Source organism: Heteronotia binoei, chromosome 9 (genome assembly GCF_032191835.1).
Source record: "Heteronotia binoei isolate CCM8104 ecotype False Entrance Well chromosome 9, APGP_CSIRO_Hbin_v1, whole genome shotgun sequence".
NCBI classification, from domain to species: domain Eukaryota; kingdom Metazoa; phylum Chordata; class Lepidosauria; order Squamata; family Gekkonidae; genus Heteronotia; species Heteronotia binoei.
In genome coordinates, this window is record NC_083231.1 from 109,127,369 (window position 1) to 109,148,161 (window position 20,793).

General features: G+C 49.8%; 1 protein-coding gene across 1 annotated transcript in view; it reads left to right on the forward strand.

Annotated features, from left to right (window-relative positions):
- Positions 1 to 20,005, forward strand: part of CCNI (cyclin I) — an 87,244-nt gene extending 67,239 nt beyond the window's left edge. Inside the window, exons 4-7 of the mRNA XM_060247160.1 lie at positions 9,053 to 9,127; positions 11,878 to 12,018; positions 16,656 to 16,886; positions 18,078 to 20,005. Of these exons, the coding sequence (XP_060103143.1) occupies positions 9,053 to 9,127; positions 11,878 to 12,018; positions 16,656 to 16,886; positions 18,078 to 18,536 (906 nt within the window). The 3' untranslated portion in view covers positions 18,537 to 20,005. The remainder of the gene's footprint in view (positions 1 to 9,052; positions 9,128 to 11,877; positions 12,019 to 16,655; positions 16,887 to 18,077) is intronic.
- The last annotated feature ends 788 nt before the right edge of the window (positions 20,006 to 20,793 follow it).

A 20,793-nucleotide genomic window follows, 5' to 3' on the forward strand; every position in this document is an offset into this window, starting at 1 on the left:
ATATCACTATCACTAGCACAGTCTGTACCACACTGTAGCTTGGGAGCCACATGTAGTTCTTTCACACACATTGTCTGGCTCTCAAAGCCGCCACCGCCCAGTCAGCCGACTTAGAAAAGGGATTTCCCTCTTTAAATCACTTCTCCAAGCCAGCCAGTGGCTTGGAAAATGCATTTAAAGTTAAAGTTGCTTTCTTTCTTCTTCTCCCTCCCTCCTCCCCACCCCATCTATTTTTCTTCCTTCCTCCCTCTTTCCCTCCTCAAACATCCGACGTTCATGTGTTGCGACTCTCAAACAACTGACGTTTATTCTGTGTGGCTCTTAAGTTGAGCAAGTTTGGCCACCCCTGATCTGTACAGTCTTGCCAGCAGGAAAATAAGAAAAGCTAATTTTTCTATCTGTCTGGATCCACCTATGTTGGCCTCTCCTATACCACTGGATATGCTGTCACCTTACATTGGCCTCCATCTGCCTGTTTCCCCAGCGTTAACTACCATCTGCCTGCAAAACTTGGAGGGACTTAAATGGGAGGAAATGGAGAGAGAGCGATGGAACGGTGCCATCAGTTGCCATTATGCGTTATCAGTGGATTTTGTTTAAATTGAGTTTTAACAACTGTGATATTTTAAATATTGCACTATGTATTTATTGTTTGTTGTAACCCACCCTCATCCTGCTTCCGGGGATGGCGGGCTATAAGCCGAAAATTAAGTAAATAAAATAAATAATACTTCAATGTATAGTATTAGATGGCACCCCCATTAGAATATCTGAGTCCAAGCTAGAGGCTTAAGTGTTGTCTGTGCAGCAGTCCCTCACAGTGGAGCTTGTCATAGTCAGAGCCGCTGCCTAGTTGAATCATGAAGTTAACATGGCTTCAGTCATGTCTGTGGCTGGAGTATAGCCTTTAGCCATCTGGCTTCAGGTGGTCTCCTAAACCCAATTGGGGTGCTGGCCTGATGGAACCCTCCAGAAGATGATGACATCCACTCCTGCTGAATTGCTGGTTCTCACGATTATCCAATTACCAGGGCTGTCGCGTGCGAGTCAGCGAACTAAGCGATTGCTTAGGGCACCAGCTCCCAGCAGGGATTGGGGGGGGGCGGGCACCTCCGGCCCCGCTCACGCCATCGCTCAGCCTCTGGCTCATTTTTTCTTGGCTCTTGAGGGATCGGAAAAGCTCCCCCGATTCCTCAGAGCCGAAAGAGCAGTGTTTCCCTTCATGTTCGGAGGCCGCTGGGGAAGCAAAGGGCCAAGTGTTCTTTTGGCTCTGAGGGATCGGAAAAGCTCCCCCAATCCCTCAGAGCCGAAAGAGCAGTGCTTCCCTTCCCCAGCGTCCTCTGAGGGCACTGGGGAAGTGAAGAGCCAAGCGCCCGGCATGATGACATCACCGTGATGTCATCACGCCGTGCTCATGCAAACTTTTCGGGCGGGGGGGCGTGTTGGAGTTCTGCCTCAGGCGCTAGAACCCCACACGCCAGGCCTGCCAGTTACCACATTCTTGAATCCGGTCTTGAAGGAGATAAGGATGGTGCAGGACCGGATCTACATGTTTCTGGGGGGGGGGGGCAAAATTAAAAAAAGATGCCCCCTTATGGGCCATTCTATCTTATGGTCCCATAGAATACAATGGACTCCATACCCAATTTGGCGCCCCCCCCCGTTGGTGCCCGGGGCAAACACCCCCCTCTGTCCCCCCCCCCCTAGATCCGGCCCTGGGATAGTGTAGGCCAGGGGTGGCCAACGGTAGCTCTCCAGATGTTTTTTGCCTACAACTCCCATCAAACCCAGCCAGCAGCCATGCTGGCTGGGGCTGATGGGAGTTGTAGGCAAAAAACATCTGAGACGCTACCGTTGGCCACCCCTGGTGTAGGCAGTGGGGCCCAATCACTGACACTTGCAAGCTGGAGCAGGCTTGCTGGTATTCACGTTAATCCTTGGGGGAAATCAGGGTGCCTTGCCTCACATCCTCCCACCAATTTTCACTCCCCCTCTACCTAAATCTAATCCAGCTTTCCTTGTGATAGTGTTCGGCATGTAGATTGAACAGATGGGGGGATAAAAGACACCCTCGCCTGACACCTTTGCCAAGTGGAAACTATTCTGTTTCTCCGTACGAATGTTACTTATATTTAGAATAGTTCTATCGTTCAGAATCATGCTCCATGCAGCTTACAATGAAGAAAACCACAGTATTAAAGGACGTGCCATTCAAACACAAGCCTTTAGACAGGAGCAGTGTAAAAACCATCTGCATAAAACAGAAGAAGAGCATTAAAAGCTGATAAGATAAAATCCTCTAATTAAAAGTCTGGGTAAAAAGGTGTGTGTTAAGCCTTAAAGAAAAGATCAAGAGTCCAGTAGCGCCTGAAAGACGAAGATCGTTTGTGGCAGGAGAGGCGCTTTCGTGAGTCAAGAAGTGAGCAGTGACTCCCAGATACTCAGATGCTACTGGCAGGGTTTTATTTTTTGTAGCAGGAGCTCCTTTGCATATTAGGCTATACACTCCTGAAGTAGCCAGTCCTCCTGGAGCTTACAGTGGGCCTTGTAAGAAGAAGAAGAATTGCAGATTTATACCCCACTCTTCTCTCTGAATCAGAGACTCAGAACGGCTTACAATCTCCTATAGCTACTCCCCCCACAACAGACACCCTGTGAGGTGGATGGGGCTGAGAGGACTCTCACAGCAGCTGCCCTTTCAAAGAGAGCCTCTGCCAGAGCTATGGCTGACCCAAGGCCATTCCAGCAGCTGTAAGTGGAGGAGTGGGGAATCAAACTCGGCTCCCCTAGATAAGAGTCTGCATACTTAACCCCTACGCCAAACTGGCTCTCCAGTGGCCAAACTTGCTTAACCTAAGAGCAAAGGAGTCCCTGCTACAAAAAAAAGGCCTGGTTACTGGACTTTTGGTCTTTTCTACCGCAGCAGACAAACACAACTCCCTGTTTTGAAACCTGAAAGAAAGTTTCCCAGTCAGACGCTTCTGAGAAGCTCACAAGCGAAGCAGAGAGACAGTAGCCCTCTGCCACAGTTGCACTCCACCCCTCACGAAAGTGCTGTTCCGAGGTATGTTGCTGCTGAACAAGAAGGATCGGCTCCCCCCCCCCCCCCATGAATCAGGCCCAGCCCCCCTTTTAAAACAACCTGAGCTGGAGGCCATCACCACTGCATCTTGTAGGAACAAACTCTGCAGGTCAAATCACGCTTTGTGCAAAGGTCTTTCTTTTCCCCTTCTCAGTCTGCTGCCCCTCGCCGTCATCGGGTAGATCTAGCGTAACAAGGCTGGGGAGGGGAGAAAGGCAAGTTTGTCTTCTCGGCTGGAGCTGCAGCTGTTGTGGCCTCCGTAAAAATATTTGCAAGCTCCTCCCACCCTCTCAGATAGCTTTTTGTTTGTCAGTTGTAGCACATAAATGCCCTAGAAATGCACCTCTCTGATCAGGATCTGCAAGGGTATTGTGAGGATGGGTGTCCCTGAATAATTCATTCTTTAAAAGGACAGAGAAGAGAAGAAAAGCCCTGCTGGATTGGACCAGTGTCTCACACAGTGGCCAAACAGTTACTATGGAAGTCCCACAACAAAGAAGAGAGGCTGAGGCCTTTCCCTGTTGACCCCTGGCAGTGGGATTCGGAGGCTGACTTCCTCTGGAGGTGTTCTGTAATCACCCTGGCTGGTAGCCACGGATAGACCTGACCTCCATGAGGACCAAGCGGTTTTCCCACCCCTCCAACTAACATGAATGCCAGTCCCTCTCAGTTGGGACAGGTTCTCTGAGACAGCTGGCCCCACTGGTGGACCTCCTGATGGCGCCTGGGGTTTTTTTGCCACTGTGTGACACAGAGTGTTGGATTGGATGGGCCATTGGCCTGATCCAACATGGCTTCTCTTATGTTCTTAAGAGCAGAGGTCCATCAGTGGCTATTAGCCACAGTGTATTGTTGGAACTCTCTATCTGGAGCAAGTGATGCTCTGTATTCTTGGTCCTTGGGGGGGGGCAACAGTGGGAGGGCTTCTAGTATCCTGGCCCCACTGGTGGACCTCCTGATGGCGCCTGCCCTTTTTTGGCCACTGTGTGACACAGTGTTGGCCTGGATGGGCCACTGGCCTGATCCAACATGGCTTCTCTTATGTTCTCAAGTTCTCTTACACTCTCTCTGTCTTAGGGAACCAAACCTGTGTTTATGTTTATATTTATTTAATTTATATCCCACCCTCCCTGCCGAAGCAGGCTCAGGGTGGCTCACAATGCATAATAGAACAGCAATAAAAACATTTAAATTAAGCTTTAGATTAAAACAATTTGGTGCTAATTTCAGCACAGTTTAAGGATGGCATTCAGTGATCTTAAACATCCATTTAGATCCAATATCTCGGCGGTGGTTTTCATTTCAGTTAAAAGCTAGCTGAAATAGTGTGGTCTTGCAGGCCTTGCAGAACTGGGCAAGGTGCCGTAAGTCTCTGACCTCCTCAGGCAGCTGGTTCCGCCAATAAGGGGCAGCGATTGAGAAGGCTCTTTCTCGCGTTGTTTTCAGCCTTGCCTGTGAGCCGTTAAGAGATGTCATTATCATATGAACATTGATGAAGCTGCCTTATACTGAATGAAAATCTTGGTCCATCAGGGTCTGCATTGTCTACTCAGACCTGCAGCAGCTCTCTAGGGTCTCAGGCAGAGAGAGGTCTTTCACATCACCAACTGCCTGGTCCTTTTAACTGGAGATGCCAGGGATTGAACTTGGGACCTTCTGCATGCCAGGTGGATGCTCTACCACTGAACCACAGTGCCTCCAGCTTCCAGATCAACGAGGAGCACTCGCTGACTGGGTGACATGCAATCTTCGATGTGGACGGAACCTCCAGGCAAATGTTCCTTTCCTCTGTTCCATAGATCAGACAGACTGTGAGCTCCCATTCAGATCTCCTTGACAGTTGTCAGAGTTTTGAGTTGAGGAGCTTTGATCCTGTACAGCGGGCTGCTCATTCAGATCCTCGCAGCTTCAGTGGTTTCTGTCCCTCATGCAAAGTCCCTTCCAATTAACGGATGAGATGGATTAGGATCAAAGTCAGAGCCTTTGCAGTCAGGGCTCTGCAGAATCTGTTGGGCTCTGAGACCTGGCCTTGTGGCCGTGGTACAGAGAAGAGCTGATACTTAAACTTGCTTCTAAAGCAGGGGTGGCCAAACTGTGGCTCGGGAGCCACATGTGGCTCTTTCACACATATTGTGTGGCTCTCAAAGCCCCCATCGGCCAGCTTGGAGAAGGCATTTGTCTCTTCAAATAACTTCTCCAAGTCAAGCCAGCCAGCAGTTTGGAAAATGGATTTAAAATTAAAATTGCTTTCTTTCCACCACTCCCCCCTCCCCCCCGTCTTCCTTCCTTCCTGCCTGCCTGCCTGCTCTGAAACATCTGACGTTCATGTTTTGTGGCTCTTGAACATCTGATGTTTATTCTATATGGCTCTTATGTTAAGCAAGTTTGGCCCCCCTGTTCTAAAGTGTTGTAGCAGATCTGGTTCTTGCTGTATCGGAGTGGGGACTTCCATGGGGTATGCAGGGCTCCGTTTGAAAAGAGGCTGGCTGGCGCCATTGAAGGAGGAGGGGGAGAGGGCTTGGAAGTCAGTGAAAATTTTTAAATCCAAAGGGGAAGGGGCTTAGGTTGCTCAGACTTCAGTTTTTTGCATAGCTTCAAGAGGGGATTGGAGAAACATCTGGAGCAGAGGTCCATATCTGGAGCACTATGTCAGGGGCAGTGATGCTCTGTATTCTTGGTGCTTGGAGTGGGGAGGCAACAGTGTGAGGGCTTCTAGAGTTCTGACCCTGCTTGTGGACCTCTTGATGGCACCTGGGGTTTTGGCCACTGTGCGACACAGTGTGTTGGACTGGATGGGCCATTGGCCTGATTCAACATGGCTTCTCTTAAGTCTGGGGCAGTGATGCGCTGTATTCTTGGTGCTTGGGGGGCAGCGGGAGGGCTTCTAGTGTCCTGGCCCCACTGATGGACCTCCCGATGGCACCTGGGTTTTGACCACTGTGTGACATAGAGTGTTGGGCTGGGTTGACCACTGACCTACTACAACATGGCTTCTGTTATATTCTGATGCTCCCTCTAAGCTGGAGTCTTGTGAGCAAATGTTGTACTTTGTGAGCTACCTGGCATTCAAGTGGTGAGCTCCTGCATAAATTAGTTTGCCCTGGGGCCATTTTTTTCTGAACAAAGACAAAAATGTGAGCTGGAGGCTAAAAAACTGTGAGCTAGCTCACACTAACTCAGCTTAGAGGAAACACTGGTTCGAACCATTGCTCTAGCAGACGTTCTTTCCCATTTGCAAAGGGGGCCATTTTGAGGTGTGAATGTACCCGCAGTCCTCTTTGATCTTTGTCCTCTTAGAGCTGGGGGCACGAAACCCCAACAGAATCGGAGTCAGATGACCTTCTCGATGTGGTCAGGCATTAAGGTTTCTCTTGCATAAGCCTCCCCCCGCTAGTTCTTCTCAGTAGATCTTTGTTGCTAGCAATGGAGTCGGCCAAATGCCGACACTGCTCAGGGCATTTCTGGGGTACCAGCTACGATGACGACTTTCCCAGACTGTAGGTCTTCCTTTCACAATGGAATACCTTTGCGGAGAATCACAAGCAGCTCCCCCTTGTGGCAGTCTGGCTGCATGAGCCTTTCTAGGCCTCAAAAGATTTCCAGATTGACCTGTGACACCCTCACTTCAGCCTGGTAAACTGAGAGGAACAGACAAGGCTTGTTTTGTAGGGAAAAGACCAGCAGGAACTCATTTGCATATTAGGCCACACACCCCTGACATCACCATTGTTTTGCACAGGGCTTGTTTGTAGAAAAAGCCCACCAGGAATCTTTTTGCATATTAGGCCACACACCCTGACACCAAGCTAGCCAGAACTGCGTTTCTGCTCAGAAAAAAGCCCTGGGAACAGATATGGACATATGAAGCCACCGTATATTGAATCAGACCATCGGTCCCTCAGGGGCAGCATTGTCTACTTAGACTGGCAGCGGCTCTCTGGAGTCTTGGGGAGAAGTCTTTCACATCACCTGCTTTCCTGGCCCTGGTACAGAGAAGAGCTGATACTTAAACTTGCTTCTAAAGCAGGGGTGGCCAAACTGTGGCTCGGGAGCCACATGTGGCTCTTTCACACGTATTGTGTGGCCCCCAAAGTCCCCATCACCCCATCAGCCTCTGATCCTTTTAACTGAGATGCGAGGGATTGAACCTGGGACCTTCTGCATGCCAAACAGGTGCTCTACCACTGAGCCACAGCTCCTTCCCAACGTGTAACGTGTGAGGTCAGGATGCTGTCTCGTGAGAGCCAGCCTTGTTGCTTAAAATCGCCTCACTCGTCCAGAAACCAAAAACAGCTCTTGCTTAGAAATGGGGACTGTTTTTCGGAGTGAGCTTAAAATGCAGCCAAAAAGATGGCTCTTGTTGAACCATACTTGTTCATGTATTTTTCTTGCTATTTTTATCTTAATTTTTAAAAATAACATCTCAGAAGGCACAGATTGCTCTGATCCCTTTTTATTTGTCTGTGCAGAGAATAATCTGGTTAAGGGATCCTCCTCTTTTTGGAAACACAAAAGACTAGCTCTTGTAACTGGGCTGCTAAACAGTGCACCTTGGCCCTAATTTTTGAGAGCTGTCAGATTTCTACAAAAGAAGACCACCCCAGATTTATACCTTGCCCTTCTCTCTGAATCAGAGTCTCAGAGCTGCTCACAATCTCCTGTATCCTCTCCCCCAACAAAAGACACCCTGTGAGGTTGGTGGGGCTGAGAGGGCTCTCACAGCAGCTGCCCTTTCAAGGACAACTCCTGCAAGAGGTATGGCTAACCCAAGGCCATACTAGCAGGTGCAAGTGGAGGAGTGGGGAATCAAACCTGGTTCTCCCAGATAAGAGTCCACACACTTAACCACTACACCAAACTGTGGCTCTCTTATACACCGAACTGGCTTTTTGGTGGGGACACCTGTGACACCCCACCTCCTCTGAGAGCTGCAAAAGAAAGAGGGAAGAGCAAGAGTCCAGTAACACTTTAGAAGACTGACAAAATTTGTGGCGGGGCACAAGCTTTCTTGAGTCACTGCCCACTTCTTTAGATATCTGAAGAAGACAGCAGTGACTCACAAAAGCTCCCACCTGGCCACAAATATTGTTAGCAGGGCTTTTTCTTGAAGCAGGAGCTCCTTTGCATATTAGGCCACACACCCCTGATGCAGCCAATTGTCCAAAAACTTACAGGGCTCTTATTACAGGGCCTGCTATAAGCTCCTGGAGGATTGGCTACATCAGGGGGTATGTGGCCTAATATGCAAAGGAGCTCCTGCTTCAAAAAAAAGGCCTTGATTGTTTGTCTTTCAGGAGCTCCTGGACTCTTGGTTTTTTCCTACTGCTACCAACAGATATACATGGCTCCCTGTCTTGATCTAGCTAAAAGGAGAGCAATGCCGTTGATCTTGATGCGCAGGGTTTGCCATCCACCTCTCAGATAAGCCGTGTTGAAAGCCAGTGTGGTTAAGAGTTGCAGACTCTGATCTGGAGGGCTGGGTTTGATTCCTCACTCCTCCTCCTCCACAGGCAACCAGCTGGGCGACCTTGGGTCAGTCACAGCTCTCTCTGAAACTGTCAGCCCCACCTGCCTCACAAGCAGAGTTCCCTCCAAGCTGAGTTACTGTGAGCTGGCTCACAGCTCTTTTAGCGTCCAGCTCACACATGTTTGTCTCAGCTCAGGAAAAATGGCCCCAGAGCACACTAATTTATGCAGGAGCTCAGAACTTTTAATGCCAGGAGCTCACGAAGTAGAACTTTTGCTCTCAAGACTCCACAGCTTAGAGGGACCATTGTGAGTCACAAGGTGCCTGTCGTGGGGAGAGGAAGGGAAGGAGATTGTAAGCCACTCTGAAACTCCTTCGGGTAGTAGAAAGGCGGGGTAAAAATTCTTTTTCTTTGACAGTGGGAGGGTGACAGCATTACTCTCACAAGCTGACGCCGGGATTGTGTAACCTCTTCTCTTTCTTTCTCCCCTTTCTCCCTCTAGGCCCGTCCAAAGTACTTGAACTGTATTGCAATCAGCTGCTTCTTCCTCGCCGCCAAGACTATCGAGGAAGATGAGGTAACTTTTCTCCCTTTAGGGCTGGGAGAGCGACGGCGCTGAATTGTACATATGTGTCTTGAAAATCTGCACTTAACACATTTGTGGTCACAGCTGCGTTGCCAAGGCAGGAGCGAAAACATAATCTGCTTTGATGGTTGTCTTCGCGGGGGGTGGGGTGGGGGTGGAGGGTGATGCAGTTGGCACGCTGTACACCCCCCCCCCCCTTCCAAGGACTTGGAGCCACCTTTTGTGTTTGACTGATGTTGCGGGAGCTGGCAGGCCAATGCCAGACTCCCGTGCCCTCCCGCTCCAACCCATCCTGAACATGGAGGATCTTTTTTGTTTTCAGTGCCCAGCTGAGCCTCTATAACAGAATGGGGTGCCAGCAAAGTCTGGAAAAACCGTTCTTCTGTCCTGGTCCAAGGTGTGGGATCTTGGTTAGGCTGAGAAGTAACAGCTCGCTACGGACCACCCGGCAAGCTTTGAGGCCGAGCAAGGAATTTGAATCCGGCTGCAGCGTGCAGACCCCGCAGTTCAAAACAAAATATTTTCTACTAGGGAAAGCTCAGCTCCTCTTTCATCCTCCAGACTTTGAGTCAAGACAGCCTGTCTGGTGCAGAGCGAGCCAGACCGCAAGTGGGGAAGTCTGTTGGGGTGTGGGAGTTCATTGCCTCCTTGGGCCCGCAAGCAGCCAGTTTGGTGTAGTGGTTAAGCGTGTGGCCTCTTATCTGGGAGAACTGGGTTTGATTCCCCACTCCTCCACTTAGCTGCTGGCCTTGGGTCAGCCACAAGTTCTCTCAATATAAGTAACTGGTACCAATGTATAAATGGAAAAGTTACAAAAAATCACCGGTCAACAATAAATAGTCACACTCTCAATGTGTGTGTACATGCATTTGATTTAGTGCAAATATAAGACAAAAAAGGACAAAGGAACAATAAGGTATTTGTACTCCCCCAGATCATGCACTTCGAAGTTTCTACATAGGAAACAGCCTTATCCAAGTTCATAAGTGCTGTAGGGTGGAGTCCTTAAAGGTTCCGCTTGTGACGTATTGGAGAGAAAAAGGAGGAACCATATAGAAAGGAATCCTCACGGTTTCGCTTGTTTCATACTTCGTCAGCCTCTTTTTTCATTGTTTTCTGGAGCCACAGTAACTTTGTTTCTGACATGGATCAACGCATGCTCTAATCAGAGGTTTAGAGCATGCATTGATCCATGTCAGAAACAAAGTTACTGAAAAAAGTACTGTGAACTGGGAGTTGATGGAGAAGGAGTAGATACCTGCTTAGTTTGGTGCCAGTTTGATGTCGTGGTTAAGTGAGCGGACTCTTATCTGAGAGAACCGGGGTTGATTCCCCACTCCTCCACTTGCAACTTGGGTTGGCCATAGCTCTCACAGAGTTGCCCTTGAAAGGGCAGCTTCTGTGAGAACTCTCTCAGCCCCACCTACCTCACAGGGTGTCTGTTGGGGGGGGGGAGGAAGGTAAAGGAGATTGTGAGCCACTCTGAGATTCAGAGTGAAGGGTGGGGTATAAATCCAATATCATCTTCTTCATCATCATCTCCTTGGAGAAGTTTTGAGTTTTTGAGCATGGGGCTTGATGGGTTCTTGAACCAAGTCTCTAAAACCTTCCTCTCCCTTCTGTGCATTTTAAAACGGCTGGTTGTTCTCTGCCCTTCTCTTCTGATGTGAGACATAAGGAGGCATCTAAAGGCTTTGGGAAGCTCTGTCGAGGGTGGACAGATAGCGAGCCCGATCTCATCAGATCTCAGAAGCTAAGCAAGTACTTGGAAGGGAGAGACCTCCAAGGCATAGCAGGGCCAAGACTCGGAGGCAGGTGTATCAAGTATGAGAATTATCCAGGCTCCAGTAGTGGTCACCGGAGGCGACCATGGGTGCTTTCACCCAGCGACCGCAAGTGGATTTTGCTGTTCTTACACAGGGAATATCCAGTTGCAAAGCATGCTATTTAGTGTTTGTGCACTACATAACTTCCAGGAACACAAGCGCGTACGTACACACACACACACACGACTTCCTGAGAGGCTTTCCATCGGGGCCCTGGCTTGACTGAGTCCTGCTGAACTTCACCAAGGCAGCTCCCTCCTGTGGCTTCAGGCTTATCCCCTGGGGACATTGGTTGACCTACCTGTTGTTGTTTGTGTCCTTCTTGGCCTTTTCCTGTTTCAATTTCTTTCCTCTCTCTCTCTCTTAGGGTTGCCAATCCCCAGGTGGGGGCAGGGGATCCTCCGATTTGGAGGCCCTCCCGCACTTCAGGGTCATCAGAAAGCAGGGGGAGGAGAGGAACATGCCTGCTGCACACTGCATTATTCCCTATGGAAACCATTTCCCATAAGATTTAATGGAGAATTGATCTGCAGATATCTGGGGCTCGGTGTGGGGGGGCCCCTGTCTTTTGAGGTAGAGGCACCAAATTTTTAGCACAGCATCCAGTGCCTCTCCTCAAAATGCCCTCCACGTTTCAAAAAAATTGGAGCAGAGGGTCCAATTCTGTGAGCCCCCAAAGAAGGTGCCCCTATCCTTTATTATTTCCAAATGAAGGGAAGGCATTTAAAAGGTGTACGGCCCCTTTCAGTGTGATAGCCAGAACTCCCTTTGGAGTTCATTGATGCTTGTCACAACCTTGCTTCTGGCTCCACCCCCAAAGTCTCCTGGCTCCTTCCCCAAAGTCCCCAGATATTTCTTGAATTGGACTTGGCAACTTTACTCTCTCTCTCTCTTCCTCTCTCTTTTTTTTTGCAGAGGATTCCAGTACTGAAAGTGTTGGCCAGAGACAGCTTCTGTGGCTGTTCTCCAGCGGAAATTCGCAGAATGGAGAAGATCATTCTGGATAAGCTGAACTGGGACCTTCACACAGCAACCCCGCTGGATTTTCTCCACATTGTAAATACGCTCTTTAGGCTGCTGCTGGTGGCTGGTGTGGCTGAAAGGGGCGGAGAAGAGGCGAGAAAGAGAGAGCAGGACATGCCCAAGGAAGGGGGGGGGGGAGGGGGGCTCTGTCGAAGGTGGACATGCGGGAGGCCTGAGGAGAGAGTGGAATGTTGGTTATGGCTGCTGCCAAGTCTTATTACCTAACGAGGGACTTTGGAGTCAAGTGAACTAAAAATGGTCTGCAGATGCTGGTACTGTGTGTTTTTTGTGGCCATGTTCCTACTCAGTGCAGAAAATGAGACCAAGGGGTAGAAATTATAATCCCTTACAGCAAGGGTTTGGTTTTTTTGGAGCAGGAACTCCTTTGCATGTTAGGCTACACACCCTTGACGTAGCCAATCCTCCTGGAGCTTCCAGTAGGCCCTGTAAGAAGAGCCTTTTAAGCTCTTGGAGGGTTAGCTACATCAGGGGTGTGTGGCCTAATATGCAGGTTCCTGCTACAGAAAAAGCCCTGCTTACAGCTCTTCGCCCCTCCCAGGACTTAATTTGCATACTGTGGTCAGAATCTTTTGTCCCCCCCCCCCCCAACCCCGCTTCACCCCCTCCCTCTCCAACAGCCCATACTCTGGAAATCTTGTTGGTTTCTAAAGTGCTACTGGACTCAGCAGATCTACCTCTCTGTTTCCCCATTCCCCACTTTCCTCTTCAGGAGAAAATCAAAGCCACGAAAGTTGCTGCGCTGAGGAACATGCCTGCACAATCGCTTTTAAAGTGATTTCAGACCCGCCTTGGTTTTCTACCAAGGGGTTTGGAGGACCGTGTGCACGGAGGAACATAAGAGGAGCCCTGCTGGGTCAGAACAGTGGTCTGCCTAGTCCAGGGGTGGCCAAACTTGCTTAACATAAGAGCCACGTAGAATAAACGTCAGATGTTTGAGAGTCACAAGACACGAATGTCAGATGTTTAAGAGCCACAAGACAGGAAGGAAGGCAAATAGATAAGGTGAAGGGAGGAGGAGAGGTGGAAAGAAAACAACTTTTAACTTTAAATGCATTCTCCAAGCTGCTGGCTGGCTTGGCTTCAAGAAGTCATTTAAAGAGAGAAATGTCTTCTCCAAGATGGCTGACAGGGCAGTGGGGACTTTGAGAGCCACACAATTTGTGTGAAAGAGCCCAAGCTGCAGTCTGGCCACCTCTGGTCTAGTCTGTCTGTCTCACACAGTGGCCAACCAGTTCCTCTGGAAGGCCAACAGTGGGGCATAGAGGCTAAGGCCTTCCCCTGATAACTGCCCCCTGGTGCTGGGATTCAGAGGTTTAGTGAGCCTGATTGTGGAGGTTCCCTTCAGTCACCATGGCTGGTAGCTACTGATAGACTTCTTCCATGAATCTATCTATAAGAATCTATCTATAAGACCAATGGTCCATCTACTCCAGCATCCTGAATCCCAGCATCCTGTCTCACACAGCGGCCAACCAGTTTCTTTGGACGGCCAACAGCAGGGCATAGAGGCTGAGCCCGTCCCCTCATCAGAACATCAGAAGAGCCCTGCTGTATTGTGAGAAAGGGAGAAAAGGACTTCTTTCTCAACCTTGCAAACTGGAAGCCCTTGGCTGACCTTTCTGCACGCAAATGAGAAAAGTGAATATCTGAGGATCTGAGGAGCGAAGTGAGGGTCCATCTAGTCCAGCATCCTGTCTCACACAGCGGCCAGCCAGTTTCTTTGGACGGCCAACAGCAAGGCATAGAGGCTGAGGCCTTCCCCTGATACTGCCTCCTGGTGCTGGGATTCAGAGGTTTAGTGAGCCTGATTTTGGAGGTTCCCTTCAGTCACCATGGCTGGTAGCCGCTGATAGACTTCTTCCATGAATCTATCTATAAGAACATAAGAAGAGCCCTGCTGGATCAGACCAATGGTCCATCTACTCCAGCATCCTGTCTCACACAGCGGCCAACCAGTTTCTTTGGATGGCCAACAGCAGGGCATAGAGGCTGAGGCCTTCCCCTCATGAGAACATCAGAAGAGCCCTGCTGTATGAGACCAGGGGTCCATCTAGTCAGCATCTTTCACACAGTGGCCAGCCAGCTCCTCTGGAGGGCCAACAACAGGTCATAGAGACCGAGGCCCTCCCCACATGAGAACATCAGAAGAGCCCTGCTGGATGAGACCAGTGAGGGTCCATCTAGTCCAGCATCCTGTCTCACACAGCGGCCAGCCAGTTTCTTTGGGTGGCCAACAGCAGGGCATAGAGGCTGAGGCCTTCCCCTGGTGTTGTCTCCTGGTGCTGGGATTGTGAGGGCTAGTGCCTCTGAATATGGAGCCATTGGTAGACTCATCCTCCATGAAATCTATCTAATCTCTTTTAAAATGGTTTATTCCCGTCGCCATCACTACCTCCTCTGGCAGCAGATTCCACATTTTAATCGCTCGCTGTGTATAAAGAAGCATTTCCTTCTGTCTGCCCTGAAATCTACATCCAAGAATGGCCTGAAACAAAGTGCACCATCCCTGCTTAGGAGTGTAGCTGCTCCTTCCAGGCACGTATGGATTGTGCAACCCTGGGACACACGTATGTGCGATCGCAACCACACCCACCCACACCCATTAGGCATGGAAGTTCATGTTCTTTATGGAGCCATTCAGTACCACGTTTGCCAGCGAGGGCCAGGGATGCAGGCTTTTCTCCTTTAATGGTTTGGTTTCTGTTGTGTCACCCGCATGGAACCGTTCCTCCCTGCTTTCCTTGCTCAAGGGGCAAATGCGTTCTTTGGTCGTCTGTTTCCCCATTGCTTGTTTCCCAGTCCAAGTGATGTTTCAAAGCTTGAAATGCCCCTTTAAAGACTGGTTCAGAGGGGAGCCGTGTCATTCTACAGTAGAACAGCTAGATTTGAGTCCAGTAGCCCTTTAGAGACCGTAAAGATTTCCAGAGTATGAGCTGTTGGAGAGTCAACACGAGGGATGGAATTCTCTCAGGAGCTCCTGTGCATATTAGGCCACACACCCCTGGATGTAGCCAATCCTCCAAGAGCTTATAAAAAAGAGCCTTCTAAGCTCTTGGAGGATTGGCTACATCCAGGGGGTGTGGCCTAATATGCAAAGGAACTTCTGCTAGAATTCCGCCCCTGATCAACGGTTTAGATACCAAGGGGAGATGGGGCGAAGGGTGCTTTGACTCTCAAAAGCTTCTACCCAGGGCTTTTTTTGTTGTTGCAGGAACTCCTTTGCATATTAGGCCACACACCCTTGATGTAGCCAAATATCCTAGTTTCCTAAAATTTAAAACCCTCTTCGCTCCTCAGATCCGCAGATATTCACTTTTCTCATTTGCGTGCAGGAAGGTCAGCCAAGGGCTTCCAGTTTGCAAGAAGTCCTTTTCTCCCTTTCTCACAATACAAGAACTTGGGGGCACTCAATGACATTGCTAAGCAGTCAGGTTAGAATGGATAAAGGGAAGTACTTCTTCACCCAAAGGGTAATTAACACATGGAATTCACTGCCACAGGAGGTGGCAGCGGCTATAAGCATAGATAGCTTCAAGAGGGGATTAGATAAACATATGGAGCAGAAGGCCATCAGTGGCTATTAGCCACAAGGTATAGATGGGACTCTGGCTGGGGCAGTGAGGCTCTGTATTCTTGGTGTTGAGGAGGGCACAGAGGGAGGGCTTCTAGCGTCCTGTTCCCACTGATGGACCTCCTGATGGCCCCTGATTTCTTTGGCCACTCTGTGACACAGAGTGTTGGACTGGATGGGCCATTGGTCTGATCCAGCATGGCTTCTGTTATGTTCTTCTGTGACACAGAGTGTTGGACTGGATGGGCCATTGGCCTGATCCAGCATGGCTTCTCTTATGTTCTTCTGTGACACAGAGTGTTGGACTGGATGGGCCACTGGCCTGATCCAACAGGGCTTCTCTTATGTTCTTCTGTGACACAGAGTGTTGGACTGGATGGGCCATTAGTCTGATCCAGCATGGCTTCTCTTATGTTCTTCTGTGACACAGAGTGTTGGACTGGATGGGCCATTGGTCTGATCCAGCATGGCTTCTCTTATGTTCTTCTGTGACACAGAGTGTTGGACTGGATGGGCCATTGGCCTGATCCAACATGGCTTCTCTTATGTTCTTCTGTGACACAGAGTGTTGGACTGGATGGGCCATTGGCCTGATCCAGCATGGCTTCCCTTATGTTCTTCTGTGACACAGAGTGTTGGACTGGATGGGCCACTGGCCTGATCCAGCATGGCTTCTCTTATGTTCTTATGTGACACAGAGTGTTGGACTTGATGGGCCGTTGGCCTGATCCAGCATGGCTTCTCTTATGTTCTTATGTGACACAGAGTGTTGGACTTGATGAGCCGTTGGCCTGATCCAGCATGGCTTCTCTTATGTTCTTCTGTGACACAGAGTGTTGGACTGGATGGGCCATTGGCCTGATCCAACATGGCTTCTCTTATGTTCTTCTGTGACACAGAGTGTTGGACTGGATGGGCCACTGGCCTGATCCAACATGGCTTCTCTTATGTTCTTCTGTGACACAGAGTGTTGGACTGGATGGGCCATTGGTCTGATCCAGCATGGCTTCTCTTATGTTCTTCTGACCAATTCCCATTTTGTGTTAACCTTGCCCATCTCTTCTCCCCCCCCCCCCAGTTCCATGCAGTCGCCTTGTCCACCAGGCCTCAGCTGCTGACCACCTTGCCCAAGAGGAACCCCTCCCAGCACGTGGCCCTGCTCACCAAGCAGCTGCTCCACTGCCTGGCCTGCTACCAGCTCCTGCAATTCAAGGGCTCCTTGCTGGCCTTGGCCATCATCAGCCTGGAGGTGGAGAAACTGATCCCCGATTGGCTCGCCCTCATCATCGAACTGCTCCAGAAGGCACAGGTGAGGCTGCAGCGGGAACCCGCCCTTTCCCCAGGGGTGGAATTCTAGCAGGAGCTCCTTTTGCATATTAGGCCACACACCCTGATTGTAGCCAATCCTCCAAGAGTTTGCAGGGCTCTTAGCACAGAGCCTGCTGTAAGCTCTTGGAGGACTGGCTACATCAGGGGGGTGTAGCCTAATATGCAAAGGAGCTCCTGCTAGAATTCCACCCCTGCCTTTTCCCATTGGAAGGGGTCATCTTGCACTCAGCAGGAGCGTGAAGCTGTTTTGCCAGGGAAGGGAGACAGGGCTTTTTTTGTAGCAGGGAATCCTTTGCATATTAGGCTACACCCCTCTGATGTAGCCAATCCTCCAAGAGTTTCCAGGGCTCTCAGAACGGGGCCTACTGTCAGCTCCAGGAGGATTGGTTACATCAAAGAGGTGTGGCCTAATATGCAAGGGAGTTCCTGCTACAAAAAAAGCCCCGAGGGGAGTTAATCTCATGGCCCCATAGCAAGACGGCAGAACTCTGTCTGGTTCTAGGTCGTTCCTGTTACAGCATGATGTAGGCCTGTTGGCTCCCATCCAGGAGGAAGGATCTTTGGCCCATAAAACCAGTTTAGTGTTGGAAAGCGCCATCAAGTTACAGCTGACTTGCGATTGACGCCCTTCAAGTTTTCAAGGCAAGAGAAAAATAGAGGTGGTTTGCCATCAGCACCCTCCACAGAGTGACCCTGGAGTTCCGGTTTGGCATAGTTACGTGTGCAGACCAATGTTCCCTCTAAGCTGCGGAGTCTTGTGAGCAAAAATTCTTCTTTGTAAGCTCCTGGCATTATGGTTGTGAGCTACTGCATAAATTAGTGTGCTCTGGGGTCATCCTTCCTGAGCTAAGACAAAAATGTGTGAGCTAGCTCATGGTGACTCAGAGGGAACACTGGTGCAGAGTCTTCTCTGGGAGAACCATAAAGCCAGTGGAGTGACCTTGGGTCGGTCCTAACTCTCTCAGAACTGTTCTGCTCAAGAGCAGTTTCTATCAGAGCTCTCTCAGCCCCATCTACCTCACAGGGTGTGAGGAGGAGAAGGGAAAGGAAAGGAGATCGTAAGTCACTCTGAGACTCCCTTTGGGTAGTGAAGGGCAGGGTATAAATCCAGTCTGTTCTTCTTCCTCCTTCCCTGACCTCTCCGTTGTGCTTCTTCCTTCCTCCACCCCAGATGGACAGCTCGCAGCTGATCCACTGCCGGGAGCTCGTGGCACAGCACCTTTCCCCTCTGCAGCCTTCCCTGCCGCCCAACTCCGTCTACGTCTACAGCCCCCTGAAGCACAACCTGGTGACCTGCCACGCAGGAGCCCTCCAATTCCGGCCCTCCTCCGCCCCAGGCCCAGAACCCAAGGACAACCGCCAACCAGAAGTGCCAAGCCGCGGCTCCGCTGCGTCGTGCCCGCGCCGGCCGGCTCCCAGCGGGTGCAAGCAGGCGACGGCCAAGCGCAAAGTGGAAGAGATGGAGGTGGACGACTTCTACGACGGGATCAAGCGGCTGTACAATGAGGAGAATGCCCCGGAAGGGGCAGCCTTGGAAGGGAAGGCTGCCTCGGCCTGCGGTGCTGACGTCTCGCGGCAAGGCGGGAGTGTGTCCCCTTGCCCACCTCTGCAGCCCGTTTCTGTCATGTAGTCGCCCGCCCTGCTCCTTTGGAGGAAGGCTGCTATGTCGCGTGTGTGTGTGCACGCAACATCAGGCAACAGCTGGCCAGTCGAGCGAAGGCAGTACCTTACGGGGCTAAGCAAAAGGGAGCTAGATTTTTCTTTTTAAAAGACCCTCTCTTCCCCCTCCTGCACCCCCCCTACCTTGTGCGGCTAATTATAGTTCACCCCTTATTTAAGTACTTAAAAACAAAACAAAAAAAAGTATCAAAAAAATCCTTTTTAAAAAGACGCAAAACCAAACAAAAAAAGTAGTACAAATTTCTTTCTCGTGTCGTCTGTTCCACTGTTTTTAATCTGTTGTTGTGTATCGTACACCCCCCCCCACACATCTGCCGTGTTGGAGAGTTCACACTGAATGTGCAAAAACCCCCCAAAAAGGATTCTGTTCCAAATTTCCAGGAATGTCACATCTCCAGATTCTGAGGTTTGCGTCACGTTGAGGATTTCCTTTCCCGAATCCTTCCTCTCTTTTTCTTTTAAAGCTATCTGATCGTCTCGTGCATGAATTTCTGTACTTCTGCACTGTTTACTTAGATAACCTTTCGTTTAAAAAAAATAATAATGCAAAACTCTCCTCCTTTTCTATCATTTAACACTTTGGTGTTTTAAAATGTGTTATTTAAAACTAGATCTGCATTTAAAATTTAAGGAATTAAAGGGGGGGCCGGTGGGGGAGCCGCTCGGAATCTGCCTCCCACCAAAACAAACAAATCTAGAGCATTGTCAATGGAAAATGGAAGATGCGCCAGTCTCAGGGGATTTCTCCTTGGATTCTGGTTTTAGATCATCTTCAGGTAAGGGTTGGCAGCTTTGAAGTGTGTACACAGAGCGGGCCAGCACTCCTGAGTGACAGCCCAGGGGTGGAATTCTAGCAGGAGCTGCTTTGCATATTAGGCCACACCCACCTGATGTAGCCAATCCTCCAAGAGCTTACAGGGCTCTTCGTACAGGGCCTACTGGAAGCTCTTGGGGGATTGGCTACATCAGGTGGGTGTGGCCTAATATGCAAAGCAGCTCCTGCTAGAATTCCAGCCCAAGTCAAAATGTAGCATCACAGTGCCCCAAAAGCTGCGACCCGCCCCCACCCCATCTCGTTCAGCAAAAACAGCGGCATTAATGACGAATGTTGACCTTGCTGGCGTATGCATTGGGGCATTTTTGTTGCGTGCAAAGGATCAGGCACAGATTCCCTTCTGCTTCTCCCCCCACCCCCCACTCGATTTTTACATTCATGTAATTTTTTAACGAGAAGCCTGGGAAGGGGTGGGGTGAGCCACCAACGTTTTTGAAGAGTTTTGTCCTTCGGCACCCCTCTCTACTTCTCGGAATAATCTCCGTTCTCAAGCTCTCTCTACAGCCCTTTGGAAAAGTATTTGCTTTCAACAGCCAGACTCAGTTAAGCCTTCTGGTAGCAATAAAACAAATGTTGTCCTTGGACTCTGTTGTCTCTTGTATTGTTTTAAGGATCAGGCAAAACCAGGGCGGGGCTGAATTGCAGGGAGGGATTCACAAACCTTCAGCCGTTGTCTCTTCCATGTTCAGCGCCTGCTCTTTCTTGTCTTCTGCCAAGACTAAGCCACCTCCTCCTGTTCCACAATGCGCTTCCGCAGTTCCACCCAAGTTCTATTTTTGTTTATAAAATGCTGCTCCATTTGAGCGCAGAAACTTTAACTGTCAGATCTTTTCTGTGGGGCTTCCTCCCCATGCTGCGATCTTGTAAGGTAGAATCAGAGAGTTGGAAGGGTCATCTAGTCCAACCCTCTGCACAATGCAGGAAACTCACAAATACCTCCCCCTAAATTCACAGGATCTTCATTGCTGTCAGATGGCCATTTAGCGCTATTGGACTCTTGCTGTTTTCTACTGACCAATCAGATGGGTTTGTCAATGAAAGAGGGAGCCAGTGTGGTGTAGAGGTTAAGTGCGCAGACTCTTATCTGGGAGAACTGGGGGGGGGGTTGATTCCCCACTCCTCCACTTGCAGGTGCTGGAGTGACCTTGGGTCAGTCATAATTCTCTCAAGAGCAGTTTCTGTCAGAGCTCTCTCAACCGCACCTACCTCACAGAGTGTCTGTTGTGGGGAGGGGAAGGGAAAGGAGATTGTAAGCCACTTTGAGACTCCTTTGGGTAACGAAGGGTAGGGTAAAATTCCAATCTCCTCTTCTTCTAAAGCGGCATTGGGTTTGATTGAACAAACACCTCTCACTCAGGAGCTCAGCCACTAA